This window comes from Carettochelys insculpta, chromosome 2 (assembly GCF_033958435.1).
Source record: "Carettochelys insculpta isolate YL-2023 chromosome 2, ASM3395843v1, whole genome shotgun sequence".
In the NCBI taxonomy this organism is placed as follows: Eukaryota; Metazoa; Chordata; order Testudines; family Carettochelyidae; genus Carettochelys; species Carettochelys insculpta.
The window spans coordinates 131,607,881-131,633,790 of NC_134138.1; the positions used below are offsets into that span (position 1 = coordinate 131,607,881).

The 25,910-nt window shown below is 45.0% G+C and overlaps 1 protein-coding gene across 1 annotated transcript; it reads right to left on the reverse strand.

Moving 5' to 3' along the window:
* Positions 1 to 20,322, reverse strand: LOC142009552 (serpin B11-like). Its single transcript, XM_074987772.1, is given in 8 exon segments — positions 1 to 399; positions 563 to 718; positions 4,378 to 4,520; positions 6,356 to 6,473; positions 7,216 to 7,318; positions 7,320 to 7,357; positions 8,100 to 8,228; positions 20,155 to 20,322. Coding segments are annotated over 8 exon segments (1,254 nt in total).
* Between the last annotated feature and the right edge of the window lie 5,588 nt (positions 20,323 to 25,910).

Here is a 25,910-nt window from a genome sequence, read left to right on the forward strand (position 1 = left end):
TCAAGGAGAGCAGAGTTTTCCAAAGAAGAGTATGGTGTTTGTGTGACTGTGCTGGATAAAGAAAAGGAAAGGGTGATCAGCCATGAATGGAGATGCATAGGCTTTGTCAACAGCAATGCCTCCTGTAGCAGCTGCTGCCGAAGTGCCTTCCTCATTAACTTCCACATAAGCCTTGTGGACAACCAGTGACAGAAATAGCCTCTGTGGGGAAGCCATTCCAAAGAGATCAGCTGTTGATTTCTCAAAGACATCAGTCATCCCCAACTCTTGTAAAGGAAAGTTGAGCTCAAAGGAATCTTCAAGTTTGAATCGGGGCAAGTACACCTCCACTTCTTTCTCTCTTATGCTTTCGAAGAGAGTCCACTGTGCTAAGTTCTCATAAGTCATTGCCCTTTCGACCTATGGGGTCAAAAAGAGAGATCAAGGTAAATGATAAAAAGAACTAAGAAGTTCTGAAAAGTTTAGCTCTATATCCAATTTAATTCAAATAAAATATTTTAACATTATTAAGTAACCAAAGTTCAGACTACTTCCCAGATATTCGGTGCTACAATGTCTTTACCTGTTCCAGACCAGTGATGTCATCTGGTAGCAGTATGATCATATTCAGTGATTTTCCAGTATATGGGATTGCAAGAATCTGAGCATTCATCTCCTGTATGTGGGCAGTTTTAAATGTGCCTTTCTGATACATCATTTGTACAGATTTTTTCTCATTCTGTTTAAAAGAAAATGGTGCATAAAACTAACTCATGAGGCTCTCCAGCATTTAAACAAATGACATAGTATCAATACGAAGCATTCACCAGAAGAATAATGGAAGATAGGCTAAATATTTTACAAATAATTTGTATTAGTAAATGAGAAACTATAAATCAAGGCATGTCGGAGCATTGCTCAAACTGGTATTTATAATGATATAGTTATTTGATAAGCAGAAGGGACTGAAAACTGAAGAACACAAGGGAATAATCAACACCATGGACTGTCATACTAATGATCTGGGGCCTCACATAGCTCTTAACTCCTGCTGCAAATTAGGATGGCCTCTACTGATGTTAGTAATGATCTAGCGTGATGGTCAGCTCAAAAAGTCAAGTAGCTGAGTTCCAGGGCAAAGGCTAAATTCTGCTTTTGTCGTATGGATGTAATTTCAGAGTTATTCCATTGACTATAGTGGAATTATTCCACATTTAAAGTGGTGTAATGAAGAGAAGAAGTTGGCTGTAACATAGATGATAGCCAAGTGGTTTGGCACTGTTACTTTAGAATAAAATGTTCAAAAGCTGCTAGGTGACTTAGTTTGCAAAGGGCAGGTCTACACTTAAGGAGAAAGTCAACTTAAGATACAACACTCCAGCTATTTGAAGAGTGTAGCTGGAGTTGATGTACCTTAAGCCAAATTTCTTAAGCATCACCCCCACAGTGGGAGGTCAATGAGAGAAACTCTCCCATTGACTTCCCCTACTACTTGCAACCCTTTGGAGCACTGGGATCAACAGGAGAGCAAAGAGCAGTCAATATAGTGCGTCCCTACTAGACCTGCTAAATGAACCCCTAGGAGATCAATCTCCAGAGTGTTGATCTCTGATTATGTGTAGACAAACCCTCAGTCTCATTTTCAAGTATTATCAAGGCACTTAGGTGTCAAAGTATCACTGTAAGTCTGTGGGACTACTGAATTGATCTCAAGGGCCAAAAGAGATGAATGTTTATCAGCTCTTTCACTGTCCAACAATATGTCAAATTGTTTACTTTTTGTTGTTGTTCTTGTTGTTTTGTGATGCCTTTCGTTCATTTTCGAACTGAAAGTTCATTGATTAAACACAAGAAAGAGTGAGACATTGAGAAAAGCACGTGTAGTAAAACTGGAATTGTGTGATTATGCAAAACAAACAATTAAAACCTATTAAAGTTTGTTTCCTTTTCCAGGAGGCAAAATATCAGTCTCCCATCTTTCAGCAAACTTTCACAGATGAAAAGGAAAAGGTAAGTTTTACTCTCTGTCCTGATATGTGAATGTTATTCAGTTCCCTTGTTTTTAGCAAACACACAAGGAGGAGCAGAAACAGGATAGAAATGGCAGGTGTTACATAGGCTCTTGCTCCACCCCACTCCACCCTCAGATCCATTCCATTTCTTCCCTTCCCTCAAGGCCCAAGCCTCGCTCTGCCTCTTCCCACCCTAGAACTGGCCCCAGTGCCTCCTGCCGACTGCCAGACAGCTGATTTACAGGTGTCTGGTGCATGCTGAGCATCCACTATTTTTTCTCACAGGTGCTCCAGCCTACAAGGAGGAAATGCAACTTTTGCTGAAGATTTTGGAGCACTGGCTGGCTGTACAGTTACAGATGCTTTGGCTGGCAAGTTGACCATGACACTGTTGCTTGTACTGTGATTCATACTCCCATCAGGGACATCATTTGATTGGGCCTTTTTATCTGTAGTACAGCAGAGCAAGAGAGCAACAGGAGAGGGAACAGGGGAGATACGATTATTATGGTGATTGGCTGAGCTGTCAATCAACAGCTTCCATCTTTTATGATGTGGTTGGTGAGCAACTAAGCCAATTGGATGATAGATATCACACCAAAATTTGCCATGTACAGCTGCTGTGCACTTTTTTCTTGTACTATCTGGATGCATTAACTCTTGAAGGCTACATCCACACAAGAAGCCTCTGTTGACAGAAGTGACAGTTGAAAGGGATTTCTCGGCAAAACTTCTGTCAACATCTACACATAAAAGTGGATTGAAAGATCTGCAAACAGGGCAGCTGGGGGACAAAAGGGACCCCAGAGCCTCTACACGGTTGTTTTCTTGACAGAACACTGTCGAGAGAGGAATTATACCTCAACAGGGAGAGGTATAGCACTGCTGATGGATGTGTTGGGTTTTGTCAACAAACTGTCGACAAAGCACATTTTGCATGTAGATGCTCCACAGGTTTTCCAACAGAAGCCAAGCTTCAGATTCTGGAGTGGAAGTAAGGAATCAAGAAAATATAAAGCAGGGAGTGGGAGGCAGGAGAAAGGATGATAGGTGACTCCTGCCTCTGCCCTCCCTATTTTCTTTCCTATCTCTTTTTTAACTTTCTTTCCCTCCCTCCTTCTTCATCTCTCTTCCCTCCCACTCCCTGCTTTATATTGTGCTGATTCATTACTTCCACACCAGAATCTGAAATAGTGGGTCTTCCCCAGGAAAGCTCATTACCGAATCAATAAAATTGTTAGTCTTTAAGGTGCTACCTGACTACTGGCTTTGTTTTGTGAAGCTACAGATTCAGACTATCTGTGTAAAGGTTCAGCATATCCCAATTCTTTTGAATTGGCACGTGAGTCCTCTACTACCTCAGCTGAACAGGGAAAGCCAGCTATGACTTTCCCTGAAATCCTATGACAAAAAAGCGGAAAGTTTAGACATTTTTAAAAAGGGTCTTTTTTTTTTTTTTGGACACACTAAAAAAAGCAAACACAAACCAGCTTTTTCGCTTTGTGGTTTACCTGTGTGAAGCATCCGGTTGTTTTGCTGGGGTTTAATTTTTAAATTCTTCAAACCTATGCTTTCTTTAAAGTATACTGAACACTTCATCAAATCTAAAACAATTGAACTTCAGACTTTCTTGTTTCTCTTCCAGACTTGTGTGACATCACTAGTACATTAAGTAAATTCATGTCTAAATTCTGACCTTAGTTCTCTAGGTTTCTAGCATTTATCTGCTGTTGCCAGCACCAAAAAAGAGAAGCTGCAAGGCTGGATTTAAGATTCTGAAGTATAAGCTCAGATCTTGTGCACGTGATCAAGGTTACTCCCATGAGTCAGCAGTCCCATGCTAAAATTACTTATATGTATAAGACTTTTCAAGATCATGGCCTAAGGGAAATGCTGTTGTAATTGAAAATAAAGAAGTCTGTATTCTGGTGTTTAGACTATTTTCCAAGTCAGCACTGTAATGTATTAAGCATCTGACCTAGCTACAGTTTTGCTCCTGTTTTCTTCACTCACTTTGAGATCACTGGATTCCACTGCAAAACACACTGACATCTTTCATATAATCACAGAGAGGTAGCTGTGTTAGTCTGTATCTTCTTGAAACAGTCTTATAGCACTTTAAAGGCTAACAAAATAATAATAAGGCGTTTGTGGGACAGACCCACTTCTTCAGATCTGGAACTTCTGATAATGGATCTGATGAAGTGGATCTGTCCCACGTAAGCTCATCACCTAATAAATTATTTTGTTCGTCTTTACAGTGCTACTTGACTGTTTTTTTTTTAAATCTTTCATATGGTAGAAGAGTCTTACAATGTGCTGCACTGTGAAATTGTTGGTGTCTAAGACAAAACCAAGCTAAAAAGATAGAATTCCACTAAAGTACCTGGTTTATCCAAAATTCTCTTGCCATTGTATGCTTTTCTTCAAACTTGTATGCCCAAGTTGCTCTGAAGTAGACTGCATTCACTAGCACCAGTACAGCAGTTGCGTCAATAGCACCAGGAGCAAATAATTCCCTGATTTTACCTTAATAACAGTCAGAGAAAAGCAAGGAAACAGAAATGATTAGTAGAGACAGAAAGATCTAGCAAAAATTTTCATATATATAAATATTTGTTTGGTAGTTTAGTTTGTAAGGTGAAAATCTAGTGCTTGGTTCTGCAAATTATTGCTTTCTGTGGCTACGTCTACACGTGCACCCAACTTCGAAATAGCTTATTTCGATGTTGCGACATCGAAATAGGCTATTTCGATGAATAACGTCTACACGTCCTCCAGGGCTGGCAACGTCGATGTTCAACTTCGACGTTGCTCAGCCCAACATCGAAATAGGCACAACGAGGGAACGTCTACACAGCAAAGTAGCACACATCGAAATAAGGGAGCCAGGCACAGCTGCAGACAGGGTCACGGGGCGGACTCAACAGCAAGCCGCTCCCTTAAAGGGCCCCTCCCAGACACACTTTCATTAAACAGTGAAAGATACACAGAGCCAACAACTAGTTGCAGACCCTGTATATGCAGCACGGACCCCCAGCTGCAGCAGCAGCAGCCAGAAGCCCTGGGCTAAGGGCTGCTGCCCACGGTGACCACAGAGCCCCGCAAGGGCTGGAGAGAGAGTATCTCTCAACCCCCCAGCTGATGGCCGCCATGGAGGACCCCGCTATTTCGATGTTGCGGGACGCGGATCGTCTACACGTCCCTACTTCGATGTTGAACGTCGAAGTAGGGCGCTATTCCCATCCGCTCATGGGGTTAGCGACTTCGACGTCTCGCCGCCTAACGTCGATTTCAACTTCGAAATAGCGCCCAACACGTGTAGACGTGACGGGCGCTATTTCGAAGTTACTGCCGCTACTTCGAAGTAGCGTGCACGTGTAGACGCAGCCTGTATGACCACAGAACAGCAATGAAATAGACAGTTGCACTGTAAGATTCACTACTACACTTCTATGAATACGATTCAGCCTTGATTTAGAAGGATTAAGTAAGTAGGTCACTAAACCCATCACATTCTGGACCATTAACAAGGGTATAGACATTTACCCCATAGACATTCCACCTATATTTCATCATTGTATTTTTCTAGTAGAATGGGTCAAGGGATTGGTAATAATTGATGTAGGTTTTTCCTTCCATTCTGATGACTGAAGTAGGACTTGAATGGCCTACGACCTTTGGACTGGTTCTCAGCATTTCCAGTTTTGTGAGGCTGCTTTTGAAAGCTGGACCTCAGTCTCTGCTATAAGGAGCCTGACTGAGGAAACCAGCTCCTTCCATAGGGGTCACTAGGCACTGATGACCTGAGGACTTGTCATTCATGGTGGACTTTGTTACAAAGATGGAGACCGACCTATGCTCTGTACAGCTCAAAACCAGCCCCTTGAGCTGTTCTGTCTCCATTCAGCTTGAACGTTTCAAAGCTTATCTTTGGCGAGGGAATGTGCCACAGATTTTGTCCAAGACAGTGTGTCAGAGATCACCACTCATGTCTGGCCTCTTAATAAAGATGGCAAAGGGAAAGGAAAATATAAGTTACTTGTAATGTGTCTTTCCCTAGCATTCAGAACATTGTCCATCCCCCTGAGTATTGCTCTACAGGCTCTGTTTCCCCCCACAATTAGACTCTTGATCTGTCTTCTGCTGTTTCCTGGCTTCGCTCCACTGCAGAAGTGACCCATATTCTTGCCATTGACCAGGACAGAAAGGTGGTATAGAAATGAGACTGAAAAACCAAATTGATATTTTTAATGCAAAAGTATTTTAGCTGAGGACTTACACACACAAGAGAGATGCAAACTCTTTTGTTTTCAAATCCTGCTTTTTGTTTTCTTGGAACAATTGGCACTGTGCTTTCTTACCTTGTGTCTGTCTTTCAACCAACAAATTTATTGTCTGGCTGGCTGCTTCAGTAGCATTTCCAAAATTAACAGTTTGCAACGTTGCTCCATATAATTCCTTAGCACATTCTAAATATTGCTGTAAAGTCAAATAAAGGTCTTTAATTAATGTTATCCTCCATAAATCAAGTCATCCAGAAGAAACTGAGTAACCCAAGGCAACTAAAAAAAAGTCATGTTTTTATTGAATTTGTTCAGGGCTAAATTTCATGGGAAAACTAAAGTTTGGCACTGTCATCAACTACTAGAAATGTATTCATTGAGTATTTAGACAGAGATAATTGCCTAATAGTATAATCATGAACCACACCTTTCTTACACTGGCAATTTTTCACTGAGACTGACAATAAAAATTTGGATTAGATAAGACATAGAAAGTTACTGTTATATTGTGTCTGGTGCATTCAGCCAATTGACATGTAGTTAAACCAAAAAAAAAAAAATCTTCCTGACCCTGAAGGAAGATTTCCCAACGCACACAGAGGAGTTAGGCAGCCAACTGCCACCAATCTTTATTTTATTTAATGAACAAAAAGTTTTGGATTTTTTTTTATTGCATTCTGGTTTCTGAGCCTTTCGAGGATATTTGGGTCTTATTTTCAACCTTTCCTCTGTAACCCTGAGGACTAGAAACTTGCTTAAAACAACAAAACCACAAAGCTGAGATTCGCATCTAATCACATAAGTCCAGATTCTAGGGCTTTATGGAAAACCCCCAATATTGTGAAACTTATGATAAAAATCACAAGAATTATCAACCCTGTGGTCTAAAGCCAAGCTTTGGCTCAACATCTCACATGGGCCAAACACATGTAACTTACCTGGTGAAAGTTATATCCTTCTCGTGCAAACAGACTGTTGGCCAGACTCAGTACATAGCTCTTGCTGAGATTTTTCAGCTGGGAAAGGAGCATCTGGAACTCTGTGGATTCCGCCCACCAAGTCACACTTTGAAGGAGAATGCTTCACAGGAGGTGGAAATAAAGACACTTTGTTTGCTCTTTGTTAATTTGTATAAAAGTCAAATAACGGGGCTGGTAGTTACATTACACTGATTGAATATCTGTCTGCAAGAACTAGCATGGAAAATAGCAGAGTAACTCCAATAGCACAGCCTACCTGAAGCTGGTGGGCACGTGCTCAGCAGTGCCTTCAGTGCCCCTACCTATATTACTGTGGCTACGCAGCTGTTAATGCTCACACTAGCGCCACTGAGAACTAGCATGAGTGTGTGCACACAGAACTGCCACCAGAATTACTGAGCAGATGGGGTGGGGCTAGAGGCTTGTCCCCCACAGCCAGTCCTTCAGCACTGTTCAGCACGAGCCACTGGGGGCTCCAGCAGTAATTTAAAGGGTCTGTGGGTATGACCACATCTGTGGTACCCGAGAGCCAGGGTCCTTTTAAATCACTGAGTCCTGGGGCAGTGGCCCCGTTTGCCCTCCCAGCCTCAGCATAACCTAAGCATAACCAAGCGGGGACAGGGCACCCCTGGCTCTTAGCACAGTGAGGAATGGAGGGTGTATGTGTGTCTCCATTGATTTCTCCAGGACTGGGCTTCTAATCAATCAGTCATGACCTCTAGGGTACATATTTCCCAGTATACTAGATCACGACTCCTCTAATGACTGGGCTTATCCATTTTAGTGCCTGCCGCATCCCTTAAACTCTGAAAGTGCTACGTTGTCTTGTTTGGAAGAGGTACCTTTGAGAAGCAAGGCAGTTGATGTTTCCCTTCACTGAGGTACTCTGGCTCAGCTTCTGCCATCACGTTTTCAGAGGCAGACCCAGGCCTGAGGTTTTCACTTTCTGCTGCGCTAGTCAAATGAAGAACCTGTGGTTGAAAATGTAACATTACTGCCCTGGAGGCAGCATTCATGCATTCCACAGAAAGGCAGTTCAGGTGTTTGCTCTCCTAGATACAAATTACAGCTGAGCATGAAAGAGTTTTCCTGTCCTGACAAAATAGTTGTAACTTTGAGATAACTTCCAGTCCCAATTTGGGACACTATGTCTAAATCTAAATTTATTGACTGTGCAAGAAAACAAAAGCTTTTTGGGTCAATCAAAATATTTTTTGTTCTGATGATTTTGAAACATTTCTATGTGTACTTTACATTTTAACTTAGTCTAAGTAGATGGTTTCTAAACGAGTCATTTAGAACAGGAAAGCAACATTTTCATCATGAAATGTTCCTGGTCGGAATCTCAGTGTAAGACTGATGCTTGCATTCAGAAAGAAGAGCAGATATTAGCCCCATTCTGGGGAAGATTGGATCTCCATTCCTGTTTTAACATAAGCATATTCAGTATTTCTGTCAAGGTCATTGGGCGGGTGAAATGGGAGCCAGCTGTGCCTTGAGGCAACCTCATGTAGCAGTCAGTTTCTGAACATGGTAACCCTTCAATAAGACAAGCTCATGGAAACCTAGACTGTCTTGTCTGCTTCTATGCCTCTGAAGATGGGAATCCCATAACCTCCTTTTGAAATCTATTCCAGAGCTTAACTACCCTAACAGATTGTTAGAAAGTTTTTCCAAATGTGTAACCTATATCTGCCTTGCTTCAGATTAAGCTCACTATTTTTGTCCTGCCTTCAGAGAATAGGGAAAACAACTGATCACCATTCTTTTATAACTGCCCTTAATATATTTGAAGACTATTATCAGGTTCCCCTTCAGTCTTCATTTCTCAAGGCTAAATATGCCCCATGCTTCAAACTTTTCTTCATATATCAGGTTTTCTAAGCCTTTTTACTATTTTGTTGCTATCCTCTGGACGTATTCTAATCTGTCCACATCTTTATCATCGACAGCACATTCTCTTGACTTTGGTGGGATTTGAGGATGCTCAGCAATGTCTGTATCTAAATATGCATTTAAGAACCTACTTTTGGATTCTATATTGGAAAGTTGTGCTAAACTTTTAGGCCGTGTCTACACGAGCCCCAAACTTCAAAATGGCCACACAAATGGCCATTTCAAAGTTTACTAATGAAGCACTGAAATGCATATTCAGCACTTCATTAGCATGCGGGTGGCCACGGCACTTTGAAATTGACACGCCTCGCTGCCGTGCGGCTCGTCCCAACAGGGCTCCTTTTCGAAAGGACCCCGCCTACTTCAAAGTCCCCTTATTCCCATCTGCTCATGGGAATAAGGGGACTTCGAAGTAGGTGGGCTCCTTTAATAAACTTCAAAATGGCCATTTGCGTGGCTATTTCGAAGTTTGGGGCTAGTGTAGACGTAGCCAATCAGATCTGAACTGATGTAAACTCTTTGGCATGGTTCTCAGCTAATTTACAACAGCTGAGGAGGCAACCTACTGTTCTTAACTGGCAGTCTAATTTTTATGTAGTCCAATGTTTAATAGTTTTATTCTGAACTTTTATTCAAATGTAAGATTCAAACTAAGAAACGGGTCACATGCTAGAAGCCTTATTCTGACTTCCCAGCAGTTTTAAAGCAATACAAATCCAATGACTAGAGTGCAACTGCTCCAGATTAACAGTAGTGTAGGAGCAGAATCAGGTCATCTCCCATGTTTTGTTTGATACTCTCTAGGATAATTGTCATTTCAAGGGAAAAGGGGGATTGATAGGCAAATAGGGCATAAAATTTAGGTTTTACTTCTTTAAAGGTCAGCCCAGCACAACATTTTATTGACGACCCATATTTGTAAATGCATGCTACAGCCACTTATTGGTAAGTAGTTTAAACAAAAGGACATCTTTTAAAGCAGTATTTCTTAAGCTTTTTGAGACCACAGAACACCAAACAATAATATTTTTATATGTGGAACACCTATGAAAATTTGCTTAAAAAAATTGTTGTTAGACCCAAAAAAAAAAATTCAGCAACATATAAAGCAAAACAGAAATAAAGTAATTTAATCAGATATCATAGCAATGAAGAAGTCTCATTGTCTCTCGTTTTAATAACAGAAAATATATGCATGTACTGCATGTCGTTGCTAGCTGCTACACCACCGTGGCACACATTGCAAGTTGTTCACGGAACACCAATGTTCTGCAGAACATAGTTTAAGAAATACTGCTTTAAAGGACTGGTTGAACCTGATCCTAAAACCTAAAGAGAATAATTAGGCTCTCAGTTAAACAAAATTTTTATGGGAAGTGTCTGTTTTTTTCAGAAAGGTAATTGCTGCAGATATCAGCAAACTGTAAAATTTTTCAGTCTTTCGAAAGCTTTGACCGCATGCTTTTATTTTGTTAACCATTTTTGGCCAAAACCTTTTGATACTTGGATGAAAAGGAAAACTTTTTTGAGGAAGGAATAAAATACTGATTTCTGGCCGGCTCTTCACATTATGCTAATGAGCAGAAAGTCTGAAGGATATTCTGAGAGGATAAGTCCTGCACAGTCTTCCAACTTGGAAAAATAAAGAGGCACTGGCAAGCTAAACTCAACCTTTTCTGATTTTCTGATGAGCTGTGTTTATACTCAAGCAGCAGATTTTCAGAAAAACATGCCCTTCTGCATCTCCCTTTGACTTCAAAAGGAGCTGTGGGATTAATATTACAACCATATTTATCTCTATAGGGCCGTGTCTACACGTGCCCCAAACTTCGAAATGGCCATGCAAATGGCCATTTCGAAGTTTACTAATGAAGCGCTGAAATGCAAATTCAGCGCTTCATTAGCATGCGGGCGGCAGCGGTGCTTCGAAATTGATGGGCCTTGCCGCCGCGCGGCGCGTCCAGACGGGGCTCCTTTTCGAAAGGACACCACCTACTTCGAAGTCCCTTTATTCCCATGAGCTCATGGGAATAAGGGGACTTCGAAGTAGGCGGGACCCTTTCGAAAAGGAGCCCCATCTGGACGCGCCGTGCGGCGGCAAGGCGCGTCAATTTCGAAGCACCGCTGCCACCCGCATGCTAATGAAGCGCTGAATATGCATTTCAGCGCTTCATTAGTAAACTTTGAAATGGCCATTTGCATGGCCATTTCGAAGTTTGGGGCACGTGTAGACGTAGCCTAGATGTTAGTTTTTGCGGCTGTGAGGTCACAATTGGCGTAGCAGCTTTTTTTGATTACTGTAGAAGCCAGACAACAGATTTTATTGCACCAAGTTTAATGAAAGGTGTTTTCCTGTTGACCATGGCTAGTTGCTAATTTTTTGACTCTGTGTCATTTTGCTCGGAGCGTGGAGAGCAATTGTTTACCATATTCTGTCTCTAGACTACACTGCCAACTCAAACAATCTTTCATTTGGGCTTCCCAAGTCTGTGGCTCAATAGCGCAGTGTTAGCCGATGGCCAAGGATGTTTGGTGAGGTGCCAGCTATGCCCGTTTATACCATCTGTGACTTTAACCGCTAGGACTCACTGTCCCTTCGCGGCGGGCAGCCCGGGCCGGGCTGACGGATGCCCCAAGGTTTGCCCCGTGGAGGCGGCACAACTCAACGCTAGGCTCTTAGTACTCTCACCTAATGGCCAGGCTTTATAGCCAAAACGGCTGAGGTTCTTTGATTGTGTTGGCTGCTTTACAGTAACCCCTGGGGAAACAAGTCAGGCTTATGCACAAACGGTTACCAAAAATTTATTAAACTAGATTCTAATCATGTGGTTACAAAATTGCTAGTGCCTACTTATTTAAATGTACAGATGTTACACACACAAACAAGTTACAAAACTGAAGCCACGATCCCAAAGAAAGAAAAACAAAGTATAGAGCTCTATTTCAAAATATGTGTACACTAAAGATAGGAGATCAGGTGTGGGCGCTTCTTACCCTCCTTGCATCTCTTGATTCCAGCGGTGCCAAGCCAGGATCGGTCACTCAATTCTGCAGAAAGACGAATAAGGGACAAGGCTTAGGGACCCTTTTAGCTGCAGAAGCCTTGGGAGGCTGTCACTTATCTGACCAGCAGATAGATAGTGAAAAGCACTCAAAAATCATGGTGCTGTAGGTCCCATACTTATACCTCTGTACTCCTTTATTCTCTTTCTCCTTTCTTATGCCAGATTGGGGCTGGTCTGTCTGGGTGACGCCAGCTCTCGCAAGAGTAGTTTACACTTGCAAGGGAGAGAAACAATAAGTTTCGATTACTGGACATTACTTTTATTAGGGTAAATATTTTCCCACCTAGGATGTTGGTGTGTGTGCATCACGTTATTTAGTAGGGGCTAAGAGCCATGTCTGTCACAGCTTCTCTGTCTGCTGTGAGCCTAATCGTTGTATATGTTCCCAGAGGCACATTGCAGCAGCACACCTGTGCTTTCTCGCAGCTTCAAAGGCTGTGCTCGAATTTACGTTAAGTGCCCTGTTGTTTTGGCTCCCTTGTTTTCCCAGCAATGCTGGTCTGAGAGGGGGCTGGCTGTCTGGCTACACACAGCATTTTAAATCTCTCTTGCCAGTGTCTTGAAACTCAAGTTTTGGGCAACCTCCATCTTTGCCCCTCCGTTAACTCACCATATAACATGTCTTTAGGAAGATGTCTTGCATCGTATGCACAGGACTTTACCAGTGAAGACAGCTGTGCTTGATAATAACTGTCAGGCTGGAGATACGTGCCCTCATTAGCACTTCTTTGTTGGTGATTTTATGTTGCCAGCTGATGCCTAGACTGGATCTTAGGCATCATAGATAGAGGCTATTGAGTCGCTTTTCTTTCCTGCTCTACGAAGACCAAGTCTTGCTGTTGCAAAGGAGGATACCAACTATGCAGGCTTACTAAATCAAAATCATAGTCTTCATCATAGGCTTGTTCTTCCGTGCTTATACGTGAGGTGACCAAAGCTGGTAGCTGTCTTCCCAAGACAAATATCTGATTCTTTATTCAGTGACAAGTTTTTCCTGAGTAACAAAATGAGTCCACGATTTGGAGATTAGTATCAATGAATGTAGTGGAAGGCTGACATTCTGTGCTTTCTCCCATGATTACACACTAATGCTGAGAAAGTCTGTTATGAATGTGTGGGCAACTAACAAGCTCTTGTAGGTGAACTTCAGTGTGAGACAAGAGCAGCAACATCAACTTAAAAGCGTTATCTCAAAGCAACCTTAGTCTTTGTTCCTAGTCTAGCAAGGTTGAACAGCTTACCATCATCATCATCATCTTGCTAAACATCATCTTCTTCATTTTAAAATGCATAGCTCAAAAGTGCCAAGAAGAATATTCGAGACAGTGTAGGTGCCAAGGCAAATCCTTGTTTTATCCATTCTTCATCTCGAATTTTTCAGAGGACTTTCCTTCAAATTGCCCTGGGCTTGTCATATCGTTGTGAAAAGACCATATTACCTGCTCGAAATCTTCTTTGCTTGAATGAATGGTTGCAATTCCTGTTCATAATGGTCAAACCAGTCTTATTTCCTGTGCGTTTTTATGACCAAACATATTAAGTCCAATTTCATAAATCTCTTTGTGCAGAGATTTCCACATTTTCTGTGCATCACCATCAGTAGTTTAAGGTAAGTACAGAGAGAGGGATTTGTTAAACTCTGCACACAGTTCAGAATCACAAATTTTCAGAACATTTATTTGAGTACAGCCTTCAATCTTAGCTTTATATACTAACTAGAAGGTTTACCTGGTGTTGCTCAGGTCCTTAATTCAATTAACTTTGGGGGAGATTTTTTTGGAAAATAAAATGAAAACGTACAAGCTTCATTTGAATCATTGCTCTGGGGTGTGTCTGGGGATGAGGGGTTCCATGTACAGGCTGTCCTGGGGGGAGAGGCGTACCTCAGACCTCTCTCACTACAGCAGCTTGGGGCCAGGTGAGAAGCACCGCTCCATGGCTGGTGCAGCTCCAGCAAGCACAGGTGGGAGAGGGGGGGCATGTCCCCTGGCTGGGGCAGGTCCAGGTTCGTCTGCTCACCCTGCATCCTCCAGCCAGTGTGAGAATGCAGCAAACGGCACACTTTCCCCTCACTACATGATGAAGGGGGAAAGCCAGCAATTCCCTTGTTTGAATTGGGAGAATAGCTTCAGCCCTTCCCTACCCTCCCTAAAGGGCACCTGGAGGACAGGAGGCTCGGGGCTGGGGGCGTCTTAGCTCAGGGGATGGGATGGTGGAAGGAACCCTCAGCCAACTCCTTTCATCTCCTTCGTGATTGTCTCTTTTTTGTGTGGTTTTATGAGAAGCAATCCCATTCCAGGCTCATCCCATTTTTCTGGCAGAATCAAACACTTACCTTGCTTTAAACTATGATTAGAGGAAGCTGTATACAAAATTTGGTGGTTCTAGCTCTTACCATTTAGGAGAAGCTCTTGAACAAACAGACAGACACACAAATAGACACACTCTTTCAAATACATAGTAGATTTAGGGTGTATTTTTACTCTGCTAATACTCAGCGAGTGGTCTGTATCACTATGATAGGAACATAAGTTATTAACACGCAGAAGATTCAGTGTCAGCACCATGTGGAATTGGTGACCGTCGCCAGCTCTTGGATGTGCATTGTCCTGGGATTTGCCACAAAAATAGGTCTTTGTAACACAAAGGTGATGTGCAGCTCAAAATTCTAGAAGCCACTGACCATTTTCATTCATTTTCTTCTCCCGTGGTGTCATACACAAGAAGGCCAGGCTTCAGGCATAGCACCGATTCCAGCATTAAAATCACAGAGCAGAAACAACTCACCTTGGGATCAAATCCAGCATTTCACAAAGATTGTTGTAGAAATAATCCTTGCAATCAGGATCATCGTTTAAAGTTGGTGCGTAAATACAAGCTATGCTAACTGATGTGCACACAGTATGGTAACCCTCCCAGACGTAACTACTGTGATCTGTATCATTCTCCAAAGGGTGTTCTTCACCACAAGACCTACTCCACATCCTCTTTTTTTCATCAGGTCATTTTCCTTTCCAAAAGAAGGTAATATTTTTTTTCCCAGATGGCACTTCGTCCAGCCAGTCCAGTCTCCTGTAACCCTGCAATATTAACAGTAGTAGTTTTGGTTCCTGATCAATTAGCGCCATCTCTCTAATGTAATCTGTCTTTTCTCTGTCACATGTCACACCCAGGCACAAAGTCCTGACATTCCAACTCCCATGTCTAAATATACGGGTTGCTAGTTTTGCCTGGGTACTGGCTTTGCAGTCCATTTTTTTAATTTTACCTTAGTCTCATGTGTGTAGTGAGGCAGATAACTGTGAACGGTCTGAATCCTGTTGGCTGGGAGCTTTGCCTCTTTAGGCAAATGATATCTGACCAGTGAGGTGTGATGACTTCTTCCATCAATGGAACTTACCTCTAGAGGCCTATTCTATGCCAGTTGAACTGGCTTATAACTAGTAGTAGAAGTAGTAGTAGTAGTAGGCATCCTTCAGTCTGCACAGACTATGGATCGCGCCCTTCAAAGTTCCAATTGAGGACTTCATTTACAGCGTCTGTTGTGACTATAAAGACCCACATGAGAGTGACAGTCCTTGCTGCATCTCTTGCAGATGTAGTGGGTGTCTGTCAAGTCCTTGTTGTGCTTTTTGTGCGCTCACTTCTCCTCTGCTAGCTGTCTGATCTTCAACTCGCCCTTCTGAAGGCCCTTGTGTAACCCCTGCCTCCATCTGCTGCAGTCGTCTGCTAGATCTTCCCAGTTGTCCAGCTCTATGTCTACCTCTCTGAGGTATCTCTTGCAGACATCTTTGTAATGCAACTGGGGGCGTCCGGGAGGTCTTTTGCCAGAGGCTAGCTCACCATACAGGATGTCTTTTGGAATCCTTCCATCATTCATCCTGTGGACGTGGCCAAGCCAGCGGAGTCGACGCTGCCTGAGGAGGGTGTGCATGGTTGGGATTAGAGCTTGCTCGAGGATGGCAGTGTTAGTCACTCTGTCCTTCCATGATATTCCAAGGATGCACCTGAGGCAGCGCAAGTGGAAGACGTTCAGCCTCTTTTCCTGGCAGGCATACAGGGTCCAAGTCTTGCTGCCATAAAGGAGGGTGCTGAGGATGCAGGCTCTGTAGACTTGCATTTTGGTGTGAGTGTACAGCTTGTTGTTGTTCCACACTCTCTTGCTGAGTCTGGACAGAGTTGTGGCCGCTTTTCCGATCCTCCTATTTAGCTCAGTGTCCAATGACAGGGTGTCAGTGATGGTGGACCCTAGGTAAACGAACTCGTGGACAACCTCTAACGTATAGTTGTCAATGCTGATTGATGGGGATTCAGCAACATCCTGACCGAGTACGTTCATCTTCTTTAGGCTGATGGTAAGCCCAAAGTCCTTGCACGCTTTGGAGAACCGATCCAGCAGTTTTTGAAGCTGGTCTTCTGTGTGACACACTACAGCAGCATCGTCTGCGAACAGCATCTCTCTGATGAGGACTTCTCGCACCTTAGACTTAGCTTTCAGCCTTGCAAGGTTAAACAGTTTCCCATCAGATCTTGTGTGCAGCAAGATGCCCTCTGTTGAAGATCCAAAGGCATGCTTCAGGAGGAGTGCGAAGAAGATCCCAAACAATATCAGTAAAGCCAAGAGGGGGACACTGGTGTCTGGGCAGCCCGGAGTCTCCATAGCAAATGCTCAGGCTCGCACCCGGAGAGGTACTCCGGCATCACTGAACAGCGTTGCATCAACACGGGAGGCAACAGTTACCAGTTATAAGCTCTTGCTCGACTGGCGTAGAGAACGAGCGCCAGGGGTTGCCTTCGACGGTGGGAGGGATCCTCGCATCTCACTGGACAGTCACCGCCCGCCTCAAGCTGGGCAGCCCCAGCCAATAGGGTACTGTCCCGCCACTGTTCACCTGCCTCGCTGGGTGCGTGAGGCTTAAGGTTCCTGAACCTGACAAGTGACTGAAATTTGGGCACCAGGCAAACTAATAAGAAAATCAACAAGAAATGAGAAACATCAACAATTCAAGCTTGCTTGCTGGAATGTGCGGACCATGCTGACCGGCTTGACTGAAGATCTTCAGGCCATCAGTGACACCCGAAAGACCTCTGTCATCAGCGACGAACTGAAGAGGCTCAGAGTTGATATCGCTGCACTGCAAGAGACGCGACTCGCAGATTCGGGCTCTCTAAAGGAAAAGGACTACACCTTTTTCTGGCACGGTAAAGCCCAAGAAGAACCCAGAGAGCATGGTGTTGGCTTTGCTGTCAGAAACACCCTTCTACAAATGGTGGATTTAGTGATGGGTGGATCAGAAAGACTTCTTCGGATCACGCTTCAAACTTGTGCCGGTCCTGTCCACCTGATCAGCGCTTATGCCCCAACCCTGTATGCCACACCAGAAGTAAAAGACAAGTTCTACGACGTGCTTAGTGCTGCTGTAGCGCAAATACCTGCTCGTGAGCAACTGTACATCTTGGGTGACTTCAATGCAAGAGTTGGAGCTGATTGGGCCTCATGGCCTTCCTGCTTAGGACACTTCAGTGTGGGAAAAATGAATGACAATGGACAGCGTCTCCTTGAACTGTGCACGTACCACAATCTGTGCATCACAAACACATTCTTCCAAACAAAGCCACAGCACAGAGTGTCGTGGAGACACCCACGCTCGAAGCACTGGCATCAACTAGACGTGGTCATCACTAGGCATAATAACCTCAAAAACGTCCTTCTGACACACAGCTATCATAGTGCTGACTGTGATACAGATCACTCGCTAGTTTGCTCCAAGCTCAAGCTGAGACCCAAGAAGCTGTACCACTCTAAACCTGCTGGAAGGCCCCGCATTGACGCCAGAAAGACGGCAAACTCGGAGAAAGCTGAAAAGTTCAGAGAGACCCTCCAGGAAAATCTGTGCAGCGGCCCCGGGGGCGCCAATGTGACATCCAAATGGCAACATCTGAGGGATACAGTTTACAACACGGCCTTGTCGGTGTTTGGAAGAAGAGCTAGAAACACGAACAACTGGTTCGAAGCTAACTCTGATGAGATGATTCCAGTCATTGAAAAGAAGCGTGCTGCACTCCTGGAGTACAAACGCTCACTAAGCCAGAGTAACCAGCAAGCACTTAGAGAGGCCAGAAGAACAGTACAGCAGGAAGCCAGGCGCTGTGCCAACAACCACTGGCTCCAGCTATGCAGCAGCATTCAGACCTGTGCCGACTTTGGTAATCTCAGAGGAATGTACGAGGGTATGAAGAAGGTATTAGGACCCACCAGCTGCGTCTACACGTGCACGCTACTTCGAAGTAGCGGCAGTAACTTCGAAATAGCGCCCGTCACGTCTACACGTGTTGGGCGCTATTTCGAAGTTGAAATCGACGTTAGGCGGCGAGACGTCGAAGTCGCTAACCCCATGAGGGGATGGGAATAGTGCCCTACTTCGACGTTCAACATCGAAGTAGGGACGTGTAGACGATCCGCGTCCCGCAACATCGAAATAGCGGGGTCCTCCATGGCGGCCATCAGCTGGGGGGTTGAGAGATACTCTCTCTCCAGCCCTTGCGGGGCTCTGTGGTCACCGTGGGCAGCAGCCCTTAGCCCAGGGCTTCTGGCTGCTGCTTCTGCAGCTGGGGGTCCGTGCTGCATATACAGGGTCTGCAACTAGTTGTTGGCTCTGTGTATCTTGCACTGTTTAATGAAAGTGTGTCTGGGAGGGGCCCTTTAAGGGAGCGACTTGCTGTTGAGTCCGCCCCGTGACCCTGTCTGCAGCTGTGCCTGGCTCCCTTATTTCGATGTGTGCTACTTTGGCGTGTAGACGTTCCCTCGCTGTGCCTATTTCGATGTTGGGCTGAGCAACGTCGAAGTTGAACATCGACGTTGCCAGCCCTGGAGGACGTGTAGACGTTATTCATCGAAATAGCCTATTTCGATGTCGCAACATCGAAATAAGCTATTTCGAAGTTGGGTGCACGTGTAGACGTAGCCACCCAGAACAAGATGGCACCTCTGAAATCCAAATCTGGTGAAGTCATCGCTGACAAAGCCAAACAGATGGAGCGCTGGGTTGAGCACTACTCCGAGCTGTATTCACGCGATAATGTTGTGGTTGACGCAGCCCTCGATGCCGTCGAGCTCCTACCAGTAATGGACGAACTGGACCAAGAGCCGACGGTGGATGAACTGAAGACAGCCATCGACAGCATTGCAGCTGGAAAGGCCCCTGGTCAGGATGGTATACCACCAGAGGTAATCAAATGTGCCGCGGACACACTCCTGGAACCCCTGCATGAGCTACTGTGCCTGTGCTGGAAAGAGGGTGAGGTTCCACAGGATATGCGTGATGCTAACATTGTAACATTGGCTTATAACTGGTAAACTACAACTTCCTGTTGGTATGGTCCCAGACAAGCCATGCTTTTCATATTTTCTCTGCCTAGGCATGTGGAGAGAATAATCCATTTATGTCACACATGCAGAGGTCATCCATCTTGCTGCTTACTCCAGCATGAAAACATGGGAAGTTGTGGAACTCTGCACTTCAGAAAATTAGACCCCAAAAACATCAACACTGAGCAGCTGAGCTAACCCCTTGCTAAAATGAGTTGGGCAGTTCACACCTCTCAGACCAAATGCTCCAGCCTTTCTGCAGATGTCTCTGTACTGGTTAAATTTCCACAGTGTCAAGGATTTCTTAACAATTAGAAACATTATTTTTAAGCTGTAGCACAAGATGGTGGCAGAACACCATACCACTTCAGTCAGACATTATAGGTGGGTGATCAAAATCATGAAGTAATCATTTTGAAAACTAAATTTACTACATTCAGCACCATCCCTAGCAAATGCACTTTGTATACAATTCTCTCATCGTTTGTCATGACTTTTAATGTTTGCCGTAACAAAAAGGAGGATGTAAAATATATAAGCATGTCAATGTGTTACGTTGATACTTGCCTTTTGCATCTGAGCAGCTGTGTTGCCTCTGGCACCCAAAAAGACTATGGTCAGGCCAGTAAGGATATTCACAGGAGAGAAGAAGATGCTTTGGTTAGTAGCATTTTTGTTCAGTTCATTGTAAAGCTCGAGGCCCATTTCAGTAATTGCGTGAGCAATAGAACCCATGGTGACGTCACAGCAGTCTGGGAAAAAAACAAAAAAACAGAAAGAAGACAACCAAATCTGAGTAATATTCTTTGCTCAACTGTGTGAGACCACAGCCTGAGTTCAGCTGAAATTACTGTATTTCTTTGCTAGGCAACAAAAGTTGAGGTGCTCTTGAGCCACAGAGGTGACTTCAAATCATCGATCATTTTGTCTAGCCATGAGCTATCTTCTTTCCACTCTTCTCCACTTTCCATGGTACGGCTCCTGACTACACCCAGCTTAGCAGCTAAAATGCAGTTGCTGGGTTAGGCTAATTTAGGGTGCCCATCTATCCCGTTTTAATGGGACAGTCCCTTATTTAAGCCCTCTTGCAGGCGTCCTGACTTTTCAAAACAAAAACAAACGCAAAAACAAAACTAAACTAAAAACAGGCAAAACGTCCCATATTTTCCAGTCCACTGCTCCCCCTGCTGGTCAGTCTGGATTGAGTGCCGCCACAGCAGCCCCCTGTTTGTGGCCGGCAGGCGGTGGCCAGCAGATGCTGCTATCAGCAGAGTGCAGAAGCCGAAAGTCATGAAGCAGCCTGTGCAACAGAGTTGTGGTGCATGGAGTGAGTGTCACACTTCCCTGTATGAAACCTAAAGTAGGGTTCCTTAATGGCGAGGAAGGGAGAGCCCACCAGCCCTATCAGGCCATGGGGCTGAAGCCCTGATATCCAGCACCAGCTGAAATCTCCATCTCCGATGGCCCATCCCAGGCTGAATTCCCAGCACTCCCTAGTCTGATCCACAGGGCCCGCGGAATCTCCAGCACACACAGCCTGCCAAGGCCCCCTCCCTTCCCCAAGTCATGAATGGTGGGGGGTCAAGCTGGGTGTGGCGGGGTTGAGTCCTGCATACCCAGTGCTCCCTGGGAGCGTGGGAGAAGCCACCAGTGCTCGTGGGCAGAGTTGGGGGCTCTCTAGCAAGAGCAGTGCAGTCCCGAGGACAGCTCCACAGCCCTTTCTCTTCCTGCACCCAGCCAGGTTAGAGGCGGGAGCCCAGACTACAGGGCTTTGGCCCAGGGCCTGTGATATCTGTCAGCCCTGCCACCTGCACACAGCCCCTATCTACCCCCTCTCTGCACCCTGTGCTACCCTCTGACTGCAAACAGCTTCTAGCTACCCCCTCCCTGCACCATGAGCTACCCATGCCTGGATGCAGCCCCTAACTACCCCCTCCCTGCACTCCGAGATTCTCCTGCCCCGACACAGCCCCTAGCTACCCCCTCCCTGCACTCCGAGCTTCCCCTGCCCCCACACAGCCCCTAGCTACCCCCTCCCTGCACCCTGAGCTACTCCCTCCCTGCACACTGAGTTGTTTTCAAACATTCTGAGCTGAGACCCACCCTGTCCTTTTTTGAGTTATATTTTTTAGTTGCACCTCCCCATCACCAGGGCAACCAAGACAGGCCAGGTGGACAGCTGAGGGGAATTGGGGGGATGGTAGCACTCCCTCCCCCTGACCTGCCTATGGAGCTAGCTTGAGCCTGCTGGGCCATGCACCCAAAGCAGAAGTCTTGCTACACCTGTCTGAGCTCCCCACACTCACCCCTCAGGAGTGTTTATCTTCAAATATTGTAATAAAGTAAACAGATATGAAATTTCAATCACTATTAGAGGGGTAAAAGCTGTGCTCAAAGGAAGAGAGCTGTAATATGCAGTAAAAATATTAAAATAAATTTTATAAGAACCAGAAAATGTGGGGAAAAGGGCTGGGTGCTAGGAGACATGCCATGCTTGACTGAGTATAGTTGCATATTTAATAAGTTTTAAAGTAAGTAGGAACTTATTGTGCACAGTGCCTCTGCGCAGGTTGCATTGTCTCAATCTACTCTCGCTAAGTCACTTTGAATGCTTCATTGTTTCTCTTAAAGTAACAAAAAAGGAAATTTGATTACCCAAAAATACGGATGGCCTTCCTTTTCTAAATGGCTCTGTTCACATGAAACGTTGTTGTGGGTGGAAGGGATAGAGATAGTATTCCCCTGTGGGTAATGCCTGATCAGCGCCCTCAAAATTTCAGCAGTCTGAATTTTTCAGATGTTTATATAATCTTGGAAATCCCTCTGTGCAAAATATCTGAAAGAGGTGTTCATTTTTATTAGGGTTGTATACATTCAAGGAGGAGAAGAGATTGAATATACCTCCGTACCTTGCTATGAGACTTGTTGGGTCTGTTCTCCACCATCACAGCCCAGAGTTGGTAAGTGCCTGGCTGCTCAACTACTGAAAACCAGGCCCAAGGTTCTTTAGCCAAGCCCCCCACATCTAAGGGCTTGGCTACACTTAGAACACTGCAGAGGCTCACCTGCACCACAGAAGCTGCACCATTCATTGTAGCAGTTCTGTGTCAGTGCTACCTTCACACAAGAGGCCTCTTCTTGTCAGCATAAATAACCCATCTCCTCAAAGAGGCAGTAGGTAAAATTCACACCCTGAGAGATGTGAACACACCGATCTAACCCAAGTGTAGACAGGACTTCTAGGAGACTGCCTATGATTACAGGAGCAGCCATCCCATCAGCACAGGGAGTGGCTACTCTGAAATGTTGCAGCAGCGGCAGCCCTCCAGCTGTGGGGTTTTAAGTTAAGGCATAATCCTAAACTCGGACAAAACTATAAAGAGTGGTGACTAATGGACTGCATTGTCTCCCAGACAAGTTCATGTGATTAAACAAAGTGACTGTTCAACTGACTCCCACTCTAGTCCCGGTGCTGACGCAACGCAGCAGATCCAAAGAATTTGCACCATCGCTTCCTCCATTGACTTCAGTCTGTACCTGACTTTGTGTTATCTTGAGCATGTTAGTTAAAATCTCTCAACCTTAATTTTCACAGCAGGAAAACTTGGAATGGGAATAATTACCTACATTGGGGCCAAGAGGGATGGGGGGACCAGCTCTGTGCCCCCTGAGGGAGAGGGGCCAAGGGCAGTCAGCTCTTAGTGCTGCAGCGACTGTGGTGCTGGCCGCTCCCCCCAACACGCACACACACACACGAGCTGCAGCCACCACCGCTGCTGAAATGTTGGGCACCAGGACAATTGCCCCCTTTACCTTGCCACTCCCATTGGCAGGCCTGATTACGTACTTCATAACCTAATATTGGAAGGTCATTAAAAGAAGAGGGAATAGGATCTTATAGCTCCTAATTCTCTGTTTAATCCATGAGCCTCTGTGGGCATTGGAAGGAACTCTTTGTCCTCCAGATCCTTTTAGTGTGAATTTGAGAACAAAATTCCTGCTTTCTTATTCGGGCACATTTCTATCAAATACTATTTCACGCAGCTTTGCGTCTTTCACATTGGTTCAAATTAGGATGACCATATCTCCCTGTTCCAAATACAGAACAGGGAGGCATGGGGAGAAGGGGCAGTTCCACCAAGCCTCCAGGAGCTGGGAAGGATGTGGCAGCCACCAGCCCACCCCATGGGCGCCCCAGGGAAGCAGCAGCCAGTGGCCCGTCGCAAGAGCCCTCGTAGTCTCTGTTGCTCTTCCACTTCCCTGAGGCCTGGGGAAGTGACTCCTGCCAGCACAGCTGCTGGTAGAAAAGGTCAGCTGGAAGGGCCCAAATACAGGACAATGTGTCGCTTTTAAAAATAAGTAGGGGCGTTCCAAATACAGGTCCATCCCGCCTAATACAAAACAGGTGGTCACCCTAGTTCAAACAATGGAAGTTTTGCAAACTAGAACGCAGGTTGACTGCATCTGAAGTGCCGTCATGATGAATGCTGTGCCTAGCACTGGTTACAACACAGTGGGCAGAGGTACTGCGCCCTGACATACATTTGTAAGCAGAGTGTAACGGAATGCTTCCATTACCTGTACAGCTTGTTAGAAGGTGAGAGAAACCCTTGGTGTGTGTATGTATGTAAATACAGTTTACTCCTGTGTGCTTAGATCTATTAGATATTCAACTGTTACAGTGGTGCTTTGCCTGTTGTAACCAATTTGGTTATTGTGAGAGCATAAACTATAAATAACGCTAAACGCAGGTTCTGTGAAGTGCAGTCATCAGTGCTGGCAATTATTGTGGGAATACAGAGAAGACAGACTGGGTTTTAAGGTGCTGCATAAGGAGAGAGACATTGCACGTTTAAACAACCTTCAAGGGAGCGGGGACCCCTGCCAGAACTCTATGAAACAAGAGATGGGAGGGCAGAAGGTTAAGCCAGCCGTCTAGAGACCTAACAGATGTGCGCTGTGAACTGGTTCAACCTGTTTCTCCCCACTGTTCATTGACAGAGTTAAAACCAGTTTCATGAAGAGTCTCTTTAATTATTTTAAATTTACTCCAGTGGATGCTGGAGACTTTCTTGTGGCCGAACTGTGCTTTGGGCCACGAGCTGAAATCACTGAACACTGCCAAATCCAGCACAAACTGGTGGAAGTAGTGAACACTTGCCCAGTGGGGAGAGGCAGGGGAGCTGGAAGAAGCAGCACTGCAGTGGTGGATAAATGAGCAGCCAGCAGGGTGGCAGTGTAGAGTAATGAGCTGGCTTACGGTGAATGACTACTGGAGTGAGTAAGATGTTGCTTTATCTCCCCTACTCAGGATGGGAGGAGACCTCTGCAAAGGCAACCCTGAACTCTGGGTCTGCTCGGACTAAGACCAGCAACTGTGAGGGGGGTGCATGGAAAGGTTGGATATGGGAAGGGGACATTTGGATTGCTGGACTTGAGTCCCTGAGAGGAAGAGGACACTGCCCAACCTACCTGAGGTCGGATTTTTACTTATGCTTGTGTTTATGAACTCCCATTGTGGTATTTTCCCAAATTAAAGCCAAGTTACTCCCCTCCCTTTTCATTAAACGTTTCTTTTCTGCACTCGGACTCTGTGCTTGTGAGTGGGGAGACCTTATTGCTGCTGTGACTGTGGTGCTGGCCTCTTCCCCTCAACACATACACACACAGCCATGTGGAATGGCATAGCCTCTCAGAGTCACCCAAGGGCGGTGCGTGAATTTTCCAGGTTACTGGGTTGGGGCTCAAGCCAGTTCTGTATAGGATGGATGGAGAAGAACCCTTAGAAACTGAGCCTGGCCCTGTCTGCTGCTGGCTCTACCTAGCAAAACAGTCGCACCTTCTAGAGCCGGAGTTCTGATTACTGTTGGATCTGGGGTGGAATATGAGTTATTCACTCCTATTTTCCTTCTATGTTGGTTTTGGGCCTGGTAGAGACCTCCTGTGAGAATCATGTCACTAACACTCCCGTTTTTATGAACTTAGCACAAACCTGCTTGTCCTGTTTATAAGATTTGTCCCAGTAAACAGAACTACAGGTATGAGCAAAGTAAGCCGGGCTCAGCCATATATGCTTCTCTTAAAGATACTTACCATGGGTTTCCCCTTTGCTGTGTCTATGCAGCTGTACAAGATTTCATTAAGAGACAGTGGCACTTGGTTTTGCACAGGGGTCAGCAACCGTTCTGGGGTAGAGTGCTGAAATTTGCCCTTTTGGCCAAGATGTGTGGTCTGAATGCTGGTGATACTTAAGTCACAAATAGTCTTACATACAGCAGGTGCATTAATAAATAAATGAAGATGCAGAGCTTTACTGGTTAGGT